The 13,600-nt window shown below is 34.6% G+C and overlaps 1 protein-coding gene across 1 annotated transcript in view; it reads left to right on the top strand.

Moving 5' to 3' along the window:
* LOC131773028 (fibrillin-2-like) overlaps positions 1-13,600 on the top strand; it is a 39,964-nt gene that overhangs the window by 17,858 nt on the left and 8,506 nt on the right. Inside the window, exons 26-49 of the mRNA XM_066172876.1 lie at positions 43-156; positions 462-575; positions 1,537-1,650; positions 1,844-1,957; positions 2,330-2,443; positions 2,974-3,087; positions 3,265-3,378; positions 3,777-3,890; positions 5,184-5,297; positions 5,586-5,699; positions 6,037-6,150; positions 6,417-6,530; positions 6,723-6,836; positions 7,305-7,418; positions 7,644-7,757; positions 8,102-8,215; positions 8,491-8,604; positions 9,710-9,823; positions 10,118-10,231; positions 10,568-10,681; positions 10,931-11,044; positions 11,546-11,659; positions 12,803-12,916; positions 13,279-13,392. Coding sequence (XP_066028973.1) covers positions 43-156; positions 462-575; positions 1,537-1,650; positions 1,844-1,957; positions 2,330-2,443; positions 2,974-3,087; positions 3,265-3,378; positions 3,777-3,890; positions 5,184-5,297; positions 5,586-5,699; positions 6,037-6,150; positions 6,417-6,530; positions 6,723-6,836; positions 7,305-7,418; positions 7,644-7,757; positions 8,102-8,215; positions 8,491-8,604; positions 9,710-9,823; positions 10,118-10,231; positions 10,568-10,681; positions 10,931-11,044; positions 11,546-11,659; positions 12,803-12,916; positions 13,279-13,392 — 2,736 coding nt within the window. The remainder of the gene's footprint in view (positions 1-42; positions 157-461; positions 576-1,536; positions 1,651-1,843; positions 1,958-2,329; positions 2,444-2,973; positions 3,088-3,264; positions 3,379-3,776; positions 3,891-5,183; positions 5,298-5,585; positions 5,700-6,036; positions 6,151-6,416; positions 6,531-6,722; positions 6,837-7,304; positions 7,419-7,643; positions 7,758-8,101; positions 8,216-8,490; positions 8,605-9,709; positions 9,824-10,117; positions 10,232-10,567; positions 10,682-10,930; positions 11,045-11,545; positions 11,660-12,802; positions 12,917-13,278; positions 13,393-13,600) is intronic.

Below are 13,600 nucleotides of genomic sequence, written 5' to 3'. Positions count from 1 at the left end.
ATAATGAAAGAAACAAAACAAATATGTTTGGTTTGCCTTCAGATGTTAACGAATGTGTCGCAAAACCTTGCCGTAACGGTGGAACTTGTGAGAATTTAAAGGGTAGCTACAGATGCAAATGCAAAGCAGGCTTTCTTGGAAAGCACTGCGAGATAGGTTTGTATGCCTGCCATTCTTTTTTCTTTAGTGTTGTCGTTGCTGTTTTCCTCGTTATTGTTGTTATTGTTACCATTTTTATCTCAAGCTTTTGACTGTAAATTTTAAGTTATAAAACAATCCAGAACACTTGTTCTAGATGATATGCCCTTCTCGTTGCGTCTAAATCACGATCATAATATTTTCATTTTCCACCAGTTTTTATTTCTGATAGTCTTATCCATAGGAGAATGCAAACGAAAGGAAATGGTAGTTTTAAATAGCATTGCGGTTTAAGTTATATCAACTTTTTATCTGTTATCTAGATATCAATGAGTGTGCTAAATCCCCTTGTAAGAACAGTGCTTCTTGTCAAAATATTCCTGGAAGTTACCGATGCAAGTGTAAATCCGGATATACTGGACGAAACTGTCAAACTGGTAAGTTTTGCCAGGCTTCATTTCATTAGGAACAGTAACTTTCATCTTGCCTTTATCTGGAAGTTTTAGTCATTCTATATGCAAGATTGCTGTTCTTGAGAAGCACGTCGTTGCTTTTTCCACTTCTTTGACCTAAATACTGTTTAAAATTGTTACTTTTAACAACCAAGGTCTAGATTGAGGGCCCCGCTGTTAGGTTCCCTCATAAAAAACATTATTAGAAAATAAACATTATTATAATTGTATACCAACGGAATTATTATCCCGCCATTACTTAATCATTATTATCATCATTATAATAATAATAATAACTATTATTATTCGCGTTTTTACTAACTTGTGATTTTGTCTATAGATATCGATGAATGTGTTGGATCTCCCTGCAAAAACGGTGCTACTTGTCAAAATACTCCCGGAAGTCACAAATGTAACTGTAAACCCGGATTTACAGGCAAAGACTGCGGAAAAGGTGAACTTTACCAAAATGGTTATTTATCTTCCACGAGTTATTTGCTCCATTTTTTGAGATTACTCGCCGCACAAATGATACTTACCTTGCAAACTCAGCAATAGGAAAAGGGGCTTGCTACTATCAGCACCACTCTAGACATTTATCTAAGCCATAAAATGATGTGGTAGGAGAGGGGGAGAGCGTGTTCTTCTCAATTGTGTCATTGCCTTAAGGACCAATTATTTACAATACCAAATGATGTCTGAAAATGACAAAAAGAATTGCATTTTTTTGCTTCTCTATTGTATAAAACAAATAGATTCTGTCTCCAAGGGTCTGTAGAGAAAGAAAAAACATAAACGTCAAAATGTAGTAATAACAGTAGTGACATAATTAGTGGCCGAGCCTTGTTTTTTTGTTGTTGTTGTTTCTCATCTTTAAATGTCATTCGTGATCTATAGCAGACGAACGGCATCATGGAATCCATTTGTTAATTAATTATATATACAGATGTGGACGAGTGCACAGGTTCTCCTTGCAAAAACGGTGCTCTATGTCAAAATGTTCCCGGCAGTTATCGATGCAGTTGTAAATCAGGATTTGCAGGCGGAAACTGTCAAAGAGGTTTGTGGACTCGAGAGACTTTCTGACTAACTGAACCACACTCCACTTATAGATATATTTCTGACTCCCCTGTATTAAATTCTATCACAAATCAGAAAACAAATAAATGATTATATTGTAGAGGATCATATAAGAAGAGGTACTTTTTACTTTATGCAAGAAATGTTATATTAATTAGCACTTGCATATCTAGATATTGACGAGTGTGCTGGATATCCCTGTAAAAACGGTGCTACATGTCAAAATATTCCCGGGAGTTACCTGTGCTGGTGTAAAGCAGGTTTTACAGGAAGGAACTGCGAGACAGGTCAGCTAGCCCGCTCTCTTTATTTCCAATACCTTACTGCTATCTATCTACCCATTTTGGAATCATGAATATATATGATGCGATATATTTGGATAGAGTTAATTTCATTAATTTTGTTTTTTTGAACGTATTTAATGTGTCCTGGATTTTTTTAAAAAAAGCGAACAAAAAAGATGCTACAAGTCTAAACATAAAGTGAGTTTTTAGACTATACCTCCTTCTCAGTGCATCCAAATTAAGATCATAATATCTTAATGTTACACAAGTTTTAATTTCTGATAGTCTCTAATGGTAGAGATGCAAATAAAAGGAAATGGTAGTTTTAAATATCATGGCGGTTTAAGTTATATTGAATTTAAATCTATTATCTAGATATCAATGAATGTGTTAAAGCCCCTTGTAAGAACGGTGCTACTTGCCAAAATATTGCTGGAAGCTACCAGTGCGCCTGTAAACCTGGCTATACAGACAGGAACTGTGAGACAGGTAACCTGCCTTGTAAAATTAATAATCACCGTTTGCGACAGAGATGAGGTTCATTTCTCTCATTAGACCATATTCTGTTACTCTAAGATCGATGCAACTAGAAAGTCCTCCATTGTCTTTATGTAAATTACGTCTTAATGCAAATGTAAATCCGGATATACTGGACGAGACTGTGAAACTGGTGAGCTTTGTTAGACTTAGAAATTTCATTAGGAACAGAAGCTTTCATTTTGCCTTTATTGAATGTTTAATCATATAACTACCATAAATGGTGTTACCATAGACAATTTTTGTTTCTCTATTGTGTAAAATGAATGGATTCTGTGTCCAAAGGTCTGTATAGTAACAACTAAAGAAAACGTCACAATATGGTGATAGCATTGGTGAAACACTTTATAGTTTAGCCTTGTTTTTTTGTTGTTGTTAATCACATTTAGATCTCATCCGTGATCTATAACAGACGCACAACATCCTGAAATCTGTTTGTTAATTCAATAGAAATTAAGACTGATCTATAATTATATTTACAGATGTGGACGAGTGCACAAGTTCTCCTTGCAAAAACGGTGCTCTATGTCAAAATGTTCCCGGCAGTTACCGGTGCAGCTGTAAATCAGGATTTGCAGGCAGACATTGTCAAAGAGGTTTGTGGACTCAAGAGACTTCCTTTTCCGAACCAACCCAAATTTCATCCCTTTATAGATATATTTGTGACTCCCTTACATCCCTATCGCAAAAAAAATAAGAAATAAATATTTATAACTTGTAGGAAGAGGCACTTTAGGCAAGAATGTTATAGCAATTTGTACTTTCATATTTAGATATTAACGAGTGTGCTGGATCTCCATGTAAAAACGGCGCCACATGTAAAAATATTCCCGGAAGTTACCTATGCAGTTGTAAAGCAGGTTTTAATGGAAGGAACTGCGACACAGGTCAGCTAACCCTTTCTCTTTTTTTTTCCAATACCTTTCTACAATCTATCTATCCATTTAGAATTAGGAACTTTTTAGGAGCTTTTTGCAATATCTCTCGAAGAAGTTAATTTCATTTATGTTTTATTTGGAAACAAATTTAATAAGTGTCCTGGATTGTTTTATAAACTTATGAAACGAGCAAACAAAAATGGATGCTCAAAGTTTAACTTGAAGTTACTGTTGAATTCCTACACGGTATGTCCTTTTCGTTGCATCTAAATTAGGATCATCATATTTTCATGTTACAACAGTTTTTATTTTTATAGTCCTATCCTTTGGAGAATGCAAACGAAAGGAACAACAGTTTAAAATATGATTCCGTTTAAGTTATCTCGACTTTTAATTTTTTTATCTAGACATCAATGAGTGTGCCAAATCCCCCTGTAAGAACGGTGCTACTTGTCAAAATCTACCTGGAAGTTACCGATGCAAGTGTAAATCCGGATATACTGGACGAAACTGTCAAACTGGTGAGCTTTGTTTTAGGCTTCGAAATTTCATTAGGAACAGTAACTTTCATTTTGCCTTCATCTGAATTTGTTTAATCATTCCATTACCAAAATATCACCTTTCCTGAAAAGCACTTCATCGCATTTTGCAGTTCGTTGACCTAAAGCCGTTTAAGAATGTACAACTAAATATCATTACCATTTTTTATTTACGTGTATTTCCCGATTTCCTTTTGCTGAATACCACATCACATTTACATATTATTAAAATTGTTACTTTTAACAACAAAGGTCTAAATTGAGGGCCCCGCTGAAAACTGTTTTGGCGAGTTGGGCTCCCTTATTAAAAATCATTATTAGAAAAAAATATAATTATATCAACGGAATTAATATTCCTGCTGCCACTTAAGGTCAAGATTGAGGGCCCCGCTGAAAACAGTTTTGGCGAGTTGGGTTCCCTAATTAAAAATCATTTTTAGAAAATATATATCATTAAAATCATATACCAACTGAATTATTATTCCCGCTGTCCTTAATCATTATTATTATTAGTATTATTGTTTGCGTTGGTAGTTGTTACTTACTTGCGATTTCGTCTTTGGATATCGATGAATGCGTTGAATCCCCATAAAAAAATGGTGCTACTTGCCAAAATATTCCGGAAGTTACAAATGTAACTGTAAAGCCGGATTTACAGGCAGAGACTGCGGATAAGGTGACCTTCACCAAAATGGTTATTTATTGTCCACGAGCCATTTGCTCCAGTTTTTGAGATTACTTGCCACACAAATGATACTTACTTTGCAACCTCAGCAGTAGTAAAGGAGGCTTACTACTCTCAGCACTACTCTAGACATTAAGCGAAGCCATAAAAGGATGTGGTAAAGGAGGAGCGTGTTCTTCTAAATTATGTCATTCCCTTAAGGACCAGTTATTTACAACATTAAATAATGTCTGAAAACGACAAAAAAATGGCAATTTGTTGATTTTCCATTGTATAAAACAACTAGATTCTGTGTCAGAGGTTCTGTATACAAACAAATAAAAAACTAATAGCTGAACCTTTTTTTTGTTGTTTCTCACAATTAGATGTCATCCGTGATCTATAACAGACGCACGATATCTTTAAAATCTATTTCATAATTAAATAGAATAGTCCTTCTCGTTGCATCCAAATTAAGACCATAATATTTTCGTGTTATACAAGTTTTTACTTCTGATAGTCTTATCCATCGGAGGATGCAAACGAAAGTAAATGGCCGTTTTAAATATAATTGCGGTTTAAGTTATGCTGATCCCTACTTTGTTATCTAGACATAAATGAGTGTGCTAAATCCCCGTGTAAGAACGGTGCTACTTGTCAAAATATCGCTGGAAGCTACCAGTGCGTCTGTAAACCTGGCTATACAGACAGTAACTGTGAGACAGGTAAGCTGCCTTGTAAATTTATATATCATCTTTTGGCGACATAGATGAGGTACATTTCTTTTATCGGACCATGTTCTAAAACCGCAATTAAAAGTTGTCTTTACGTCATCATGTATTGATTGGACGGTTCGTAAATGAAAATCATGTGAACTTCGATAAAGCGCTGTGTGTTCCTTGTAGAAAACTCGCGAAGAAGTCTTGGATAGTTCCTCTAGTATCGTTGCAACTAGAAGGTCCTCCATTATCTTTATCTGAAATTAGTTATTGGGTTTCTTATTCTATATACAGATATAGACGAGTGCGCTAAATCTCCGTGTCAAAACAATGCCTTGTGTCAAAATCTTCCGGGAGGTTACCGATGCAACTGTAAATCTGGACATACTGGACGAAATTGTGGAACTGGTGAATTTTGCCAGGCTTAAAAGTTTCATTAGGAACAATAACTTTCATATTGCCTTCATTTGAATTTCTTTTAATCATTTCATTACCGAGGTATACATCGCCTTTTCTGAGAAGCACTTCGTTGCATTTTGCAGGTCGTTGACTTAAATACCGTTTAGTAATAATTAATTGGGCACCACTATTATTGTTCATCAACCTTCATCCTCTCAAAAGACATTTTGTGATTCCCCTATTTAATTCTGCCGCAAAAGATTGCGAATAAATATATGACATATAAGAAGAGATACTTTTAACTTTAGGCAAGAAAAGGTATAAATATTTGTACTTTCATATTTAGATATTGACGAGTGTGCTAGATCTCCTTGTAAGAACGGCGCTACATGTCAAAATATTCCCGGGAATTACCTGTGCAGATGTAAAGCAGGTTTTACAGGAAAGAACTGTAACACAGGTCAGCTACTCCGCTCTCTTTTTAATTTCAATACCTTTCTTGCAAACTATCTATCCAATTAGAATTATGAGCTTTATGCAATTTAGAATAACAAACTTTTATAAATATCTCCAGAAGGATTCAATTTCATTAATTTTGCATTTGAAAACGTGATTAGCGAGTGTCCTGGATTGTTTGTAAAAAGATATATATAATATGACATACAGGAAAAGGTACTTTTTATTTTATGCAAGAAAAGTTATATTAATTTGTACTTTTTTCTTTAGATATTGACGAATGTGCTGGATCTCCTTGTAAAAACGGCGCTAAATGTTCAAATATTCCCGGGAGTTACCTGTGCATTTGTAAAGCAGGTTTTACTAGGAAAAACTGCGACTCAGGTTAGTTAACTCGCTATTTTCTTCAATTCCAACACCTTTCTACAATCTATCTATCTGTGAACGTTTCGTATCTCTGAGGGGATTTTATTTGATTAATTTTGAATTTGGAAACGTATTTAATAAGCGAAAGGAAATGGTGGTTTTAAATATTACCGCGGTTAAAGTTCTTTTGACTTTTAATTTGTTATTTAGACATCAATGAGTGTGCAAAATCCCCTTGTAAGAACGGTGCTAGTTGTCAAAATATTCCTGGAAGTTACCGATGCAAGTGTAAATCCGGATATACTGGACGAAACTGTCAAACTGGTGAGCTTTGTTAGTCTTAAAAATTTCATTAGGAACAGTCACTTTCATCTTGCCTTCATTTCAATTGTTTAATCATTTCATTACCAAGATATCGCCTTTCCTGAGAAGCACTTCGTTACATTTTGAAGTTCGCTCACCCAAATACTGTTTAAGAATATTTAATTGAGTACCATTATCATTCTTCATTTACATGCATTTCCCGATATACTCTTACTGAATACCACATAATACTATTACAATTGTTACTTTTAACAACCAAGGTCTAGATTGAGGGCGCCACAGAAAACAGTTTTGGCAAGTTAAGTTCCCTCATCAAGTCATTATTAGGAAATAAATATCATTATAATTATATACCAACGGAATTATTATTCCCGATGTCACTTAGTCATTATTATTGTTACTATTATAATTAGTATTATTATCATTATCATTATTCGCATTGTTACTAACTTGTGATTTCGTCTTTAGATATCGATGAATGTGTTGGAACTCCATGCAAAAACGGAGCAACTTGTCAAAACATTCCCGGAAGTCACAAATGTAATTGTAAACCCGGATTTACAAGCAAAGACTGCGGAAAAGGTAAACATCACAAAAATGGTTCTTTATTGTTCACGAACTCTTTGCTTTGAACTTTAAGCAGTATCTCTGGTAGGGGTGAATTTCATTAGTTTTAGATTTTGGCGACGTATTAAGTGTCCTGGATTGCTTTTAAATTATGTATATATAATATATTATAATATCTGAGAAGAGGTACTTTTTACTCTATGAAAGAATAGTTATATTTCGTTATACTTTTTTATCTAGATATTGACGAATGTGCTGGATCTCCTTGTAAAAACGGCGCTAAATGTTCTAATATTCCCGGGAGTTACCGGTGTAGTTGTAAAGCAGGTTTCATAGGAAGGAACTGCGAGACAGGTCAGCTAGCCCACTCTCCTTTTAATTCCACTACCTTTCTACAATCAATCTATCCATTTAGATTTAAACGATTTTTTGTAATATTTCTGGAGGAGTTAATTTCATCAATTTGTTAACGTGTTTAATAAGTGTCATGAATTGTTTTGAAAAGCGAAAAAGGATGATAAACTCTAAACATAAAGTTACTTTTGAATTTCTAAATTCAAATTAAGATCACAATATTTTAATGTTACACCGGTTTTGATATGTGATAGTCTTATCTATTGAAAGATGCAAACGAAAGGAAATGGTAGTTCTAAATATCATTGCGCTTTAAGTAATATTGACTTTAAATCTATATCTAGATATCAATGAATGTGCTAAGTCCCCTTGTAAGAACGGTGCTACTTGTCAAAATATTGCTGGAAGCTACCAATGCGCGTGTAAACCTGGCTACATAGACAGGAACTGTGAGACAGGTAAGGTGCCCCGAAAGATTAAATATCATCCTTTGGCGACATAGATGAGGTTCATTTCCATATTCTAAAAAAGCGCCATTAAAAGTTGTGCTTCTGTCATCTTGGACGGACGGTTCTAAAATAATGATCATGTGAACTTCGATAAAGCACTGTATGTTCCTTGTAGAAATCTTGGAAAAAAAGTCTTGAATAGTTGCTCTAAAATCTATACAACTAGAAAGTCCTTCATTGTCCTTATTTAAAATTAGATATGTGGTTTCTTATTCCATATACAGATAAAGATGAGTGCGCTAAATCTCCGTGTCAAAACGATGCCTTGTGTCAAAACCTTCCTGGAAGTTACCGATGCAAATGTAAATCCGGATATATTGGACGAAACTGCGAAAGTGGTGAGCTTTGTCAGGCTTAAAAGTTTCATTAGCAACAACAACTTGTATCTTGCCTTCATTTGAAGCTTTTTTAATCATTTCATTACCAAGATATCGCCTTTCCTGAGAAGTACCTCAACGGAGTACCATTATCATTGTTTATTTACGTATATTTTGCGATGTACTCTTTACTGAATACCACATCAAATTTACATACTATTAAAATTCATTAAAATCACTATTAGAAAATAAATATCATTAGAATTATATACCAATTCCCGCAATCACTTAATGATGATGATTATTATTATTATCATTATCATTATTATTATTATTACTGACCTTGTTACTTACTTGTGATTTGTCTTTAGATATCGATGAATGTGTTGGATCGCCATGCAAAAACGGTGCTACTTGTCAAAATATTCCCGGAAGTCACAAATGTAACTGTAAACCCGGATTTACAGGCAGAGACTGCGGAAAAGGTGAACTTCACCAAAATGGTTATTTATTGATTTTAGATATATGAAAATTCAATTGGTAGAGCGCTGCACCGGCATCGCAGAGGTCATGGGTTCAAATCCCGTACGGGCCTGAATTTTTTTCAGGTCCTATTTACAACTACTCGTTTCAGTAGTGTTCTTAGCTGCGAGGATCTTTTAATTTCATCTTCATGGTTATTTGTTGTTACGCTAAATGTCAAAATATTCCCGGGAGTCATTTGTGCAGTTGTAAAGCAGGTTTAACAGGAAGGAACTGCGACACAGGTCAGCTAGCCCGCTCTCTTTCTAATTCCATCATCTTTCTATTTAGAATACTAAACTATTTGCAATATCACTGGAAGGAGTTAATTTCATTAATTCTGCCTTTGGAACCGTATTTAATAGGTGTTCTGAATTGTTTTGAAAAAAAAGATAAACAAAAAGGATGCCACGAGTCTAACGGGAGTAACTGTTGAATTTCAAGACGATATGTCTTTCCCCTTGCATCCAAATAAGGATCATAGCCAGTTTTTATTTCTAATAGTCTTATCCAGTGGAGAACGCAAACGGAACGGGAAGGAAATGTTGGTTTTAAATATCATTGCGGTTGAAGTTCCATTGATACATATAAATTTAATATCTAGATATCAATGAGTGTGCTAAATCCCCTTGTAAGAACGGTGCAACATGTCAAAATACTGCTGGAAGCTACCAATGTGCGTGTCAACGTGGCTATGCAGACAGGAACTGTGAGACAGGTAAGCTGCCTTGTAAAATTAAAAATCGTCGTTTGGTACCATAGATGGTGTTCATTTTTCTCACTGGATCATATTCTAAAAAAGCGCAATTAAAAGTTGTTTCTGTCATCTTGTATTGATTGAACGGTTCTAAAATGATAAATGTGTGAGCCCTGATAAAGCACTGTGTGTTCCTTGTACGAAAATCGATAGGAAGACTTGAGTTGTTGTCTAAAATCTCTGCAACTAGAAAGTCCTCCGTTGTCTTTATCTAAAATTAGTGGTTTCTTTTTTGGTTTCTTATTCTATATACAGATATAGACGAGTGTGCTGCATCTCCGTGTCAAAACGATGCCTTGTGTCAAAATATTCCAGGAAGTTACCGATGCAAGTGTAAATCCGGATATACTGGACGAAATTGTCAAATTGGTGAGCTGATTAGGCCTAGAAATTCCATTAGGAACAGTAATATTCATCTCACCTTCATTTGGATTTTTTTAATCACTTCATTACCAAGATATCGTCTTTCCTGAGAAGCGCTTCGTTTCATTTTACAGTTCGTTGCCTTAAAATCCGTTTAATAATATTTAATTGAGTACAATTATTATTGTTCATCAATTTTCACCCCCTTGTTGATATCTTTGTGATTTTCCCGTACTTAATTCTACCGCAAAAAAATAACAGATAAATTATTATAACATATAAAAAGAGATACTTTAAACTTTAGGCAAGAAAAGTTAGATTAATTTATCCCTTTTTATTTAGATATTAACGAGTGTGCTGGCTCTCCGTGTAAAGACGGTGCTACATGTCTTAATATTCCCGGAAGTTACATCTGCAGATGTACAGCAGGTTTTACAGGAAGGAACTGCAACGCAGGTCAGCTAGCCTGCTCTCTTTTTAATTCCAATACCTTTCTACAATCTATCTATTCATTTAGAATTACAAACTTTTATCAGTATCTCTGGAGTGAGTTAATTTCATTAATTTTGCATTTGGAAATGTAATAAGTAAGTGTCCTGGATTGTTTTTAAAATATATATATGAAGAACATATCAAAAAAAATGGCAAGAGGTACTTTTTACTTCATGCAAGAATAGTTATATTAACTTGTACTATTTTCTTTAGATATTGACGAATGTACTGGATCTCCTTGTGAAAACGGCGCTAAATGTTCTAATATTCCTGGGAGTTACCTGTGCAGTTGTAAAGCAGGTTTTACAGGAAAGAACTGCGACGCAGGTCAGCTAACCCGCTCTCTTTTTTAAAGTGCCTATGACACGAAATTTTTTTTGTATTTTCTGGTTGACAGCGGTATTTAAAATTAGAACTAATTGACCTTCGCGCCTGGCGAGTTCTCCTTGTCCATTTTTTTCTACGTTGAAAGTACGATTTGGCGGCCAAAAAGTGTCCCCATAAAGTGCGCTTTAAAAAAAATTTAAAGCAGGATTTACAGGAAGAAACTGCAACTCAGGTAAGCTAGCCCGCTCTCTTTTTAATTTCAACACATTTCTACAATCTGTCAATCCATTTAGAATTATGAACTTTCTGCAATTTAGAATTACAAACTTTTATCAGTATCTCCAGAAGGATTCAATTTCATTAATTTTGCATGTGAAAACGTGATTAATGAGTGTCCTGGATTGATTTTAAAAAAATAATCATACCTAATATGATATATAGGAAGAGGTACTTTTCACTTTATGCAAGAAAAGTTATATTAATTTATACTTTTTTCTTTAGATGTTGACGAATGTGCTGGATCTCCTTGTAAAAACGGCGCTAAATGTTCTAATATTCCCGGGAGTTACCTGTGCAGTTGTAAAGCAGGTTTTACAGGAAAGAACTGCGACACAGGTCAGCTAGCTCGCTCTCTTTTCAATTCCAACACCTTTCTACAATCAATCTATCTGTGAACTTTTCGCAATATCTCTGAGGGGATTTTATTTCTTTAATTTTGCATTTGGAAACGTAATATATAATAAGCGAAAGGAAATGGTGGTTTTATATATTACCGCAGTTAAAATTCTTAATTTGTTATTTAGACATCAATGAGTGTGTAAAATTCCCTTGTAAGAACGGTGCTAGTTGTCAAAATCTTCCTGGATGTTACCGATGCAAGTGTAAATCCGGATATACTGAACGAAACTGTCAAACTAGTGGGCTTTCTTAGGCTTAAAAATTTCATTAGGAACAGTCACTTTCATCTTGCCTTCATTTCAATTTTTTAATCATTTCATTACCAAGATATCGCTTTTCCTGAGAAGCACTTCGTTACATTCTGCAGTTCTTTCACCTAAATCCTGTTTAAGAATATTTAATTGAGTACCATTATCATTCTTCATTTACGTGCATTTCCCGATATACTCTTTACTGAATACCACATCACATTTTCATACTACGAGAATTGTTACTTTTAACTACCAAAGTCTAGATTGAGGGCCCCGCTGAAAACAGTTTTGGCAAGTTAAGTTCCCTCATCAAGTCATTATTAGGAAATAAATATCATTATAATTATATACCAACGGAATTATTATTCCCGATGTCACTTAATCATTATTATTGTTACTGTTATAATTAGTATTATTATCATTATCATTATTTGCATTGTTACTCAGTTGTGATTTCGTCTTTAGATATCGATGAATGTGTTGGATCTCCATGCAAAAACGGTGCAACTTGTCAAAACATTCCCGGAAGTCACAAATGTAATTGTAAACCCGGATTTACAGGCAAAGACTGCGGAAAAGGTGAACATCACAAAAATGGTTCTTTATTGTTCACGAACTATTTGTTAAGAAACTGTCAAAGAGGTTTGTGGACTCAAGAGACAACCTTTCTCGGACTAACTGAACTTTCATCCCCTCAAAGGCATATTTGTGACTCCCCTATATTTAATTATATCGCAAAAACAAACAAATATATAATTATAATCTACAGAAAGAGGTAGTGCTAACTTTAGGCACGAAATGTCATATTCATTAGTACTTTCATATTTAGATATTGACGAGTGTCCTGGATCTCCTTGCAAAAACGGCGCTACGTGTCAAAATATTCCCGGGAGTTACCTGTGTAGTTGTAAAGCAGGTTTTACAGGAAGGAACTGCGACACAGGTCAGCTAGTTCGCTCTCTTTCTAATTCCACTATCTTTCTACAATCTATCTATCTATTTAGAATTAAACGATTTTTTGTAATATTTCTGGAGGAGTTAATTTCATCAATTTGTTAACGTATTTAATAAGTGTCCTGAATTGTTTTGAAAAAAAAGGATGATAAAGTCCAAACATAAAGTTACTTTTCAATTTCTAGACGTTACGTCCTTCTCGTTAAATTCAAATTAAGATCACAATATTTTGATGTTACACCAGTTTTTACATGTGATAGTCTTATCTATTGAAAGATGCAAGCGAAAGGAAATGATAGTTCTAAATATCATTGCGGTTTAAGTAATATTGACTTTAAATCTGTTATCTAGATATCAATGAATGTGCTAAGTCCCCTTGTAAGAACGGTGCTACTTGTCAAAATATAGCTGGAAGCTACCAATGCGCGTGTAAACCTGGCTACTTAGACAGGAACTGTGAGACAGGTAAGGTGCCCCGAAAGATTAAATATCATCTTTTCTCTCACTGAACCATATTCTAAAAAAGCGCCATTAAAAGTTGTACTTCTGTCATCTTGGACGGACAGTTCTAAAATAACAATCGTGAACTTCGATAAGGCACTGTGTGTTCCTTGTAGAAATATCGGAAAAAAGTCTTGAATAGTTGCTCTAAAATCTCTGCAACTGGAAACTC

This window comes from Pocillopora verrucosa, chromosome 10 (assembly GCF_036669915.1).
Source record: "Pocillopora verrucosa isolate sample1 chromosome 10, ASM3666991v2, whole genome shotgun sequence".
Classification (NCBI taxonomy): Eukaryota; Metazoa; Cnidaria; class Anthozoa; order Scleractinia; family Pocilloporidae; genus Pocillopora; species Pocillopora verrucosa.
This window is presented reverse-complemented; position numbering and strand designations above follow the sequence as displayed.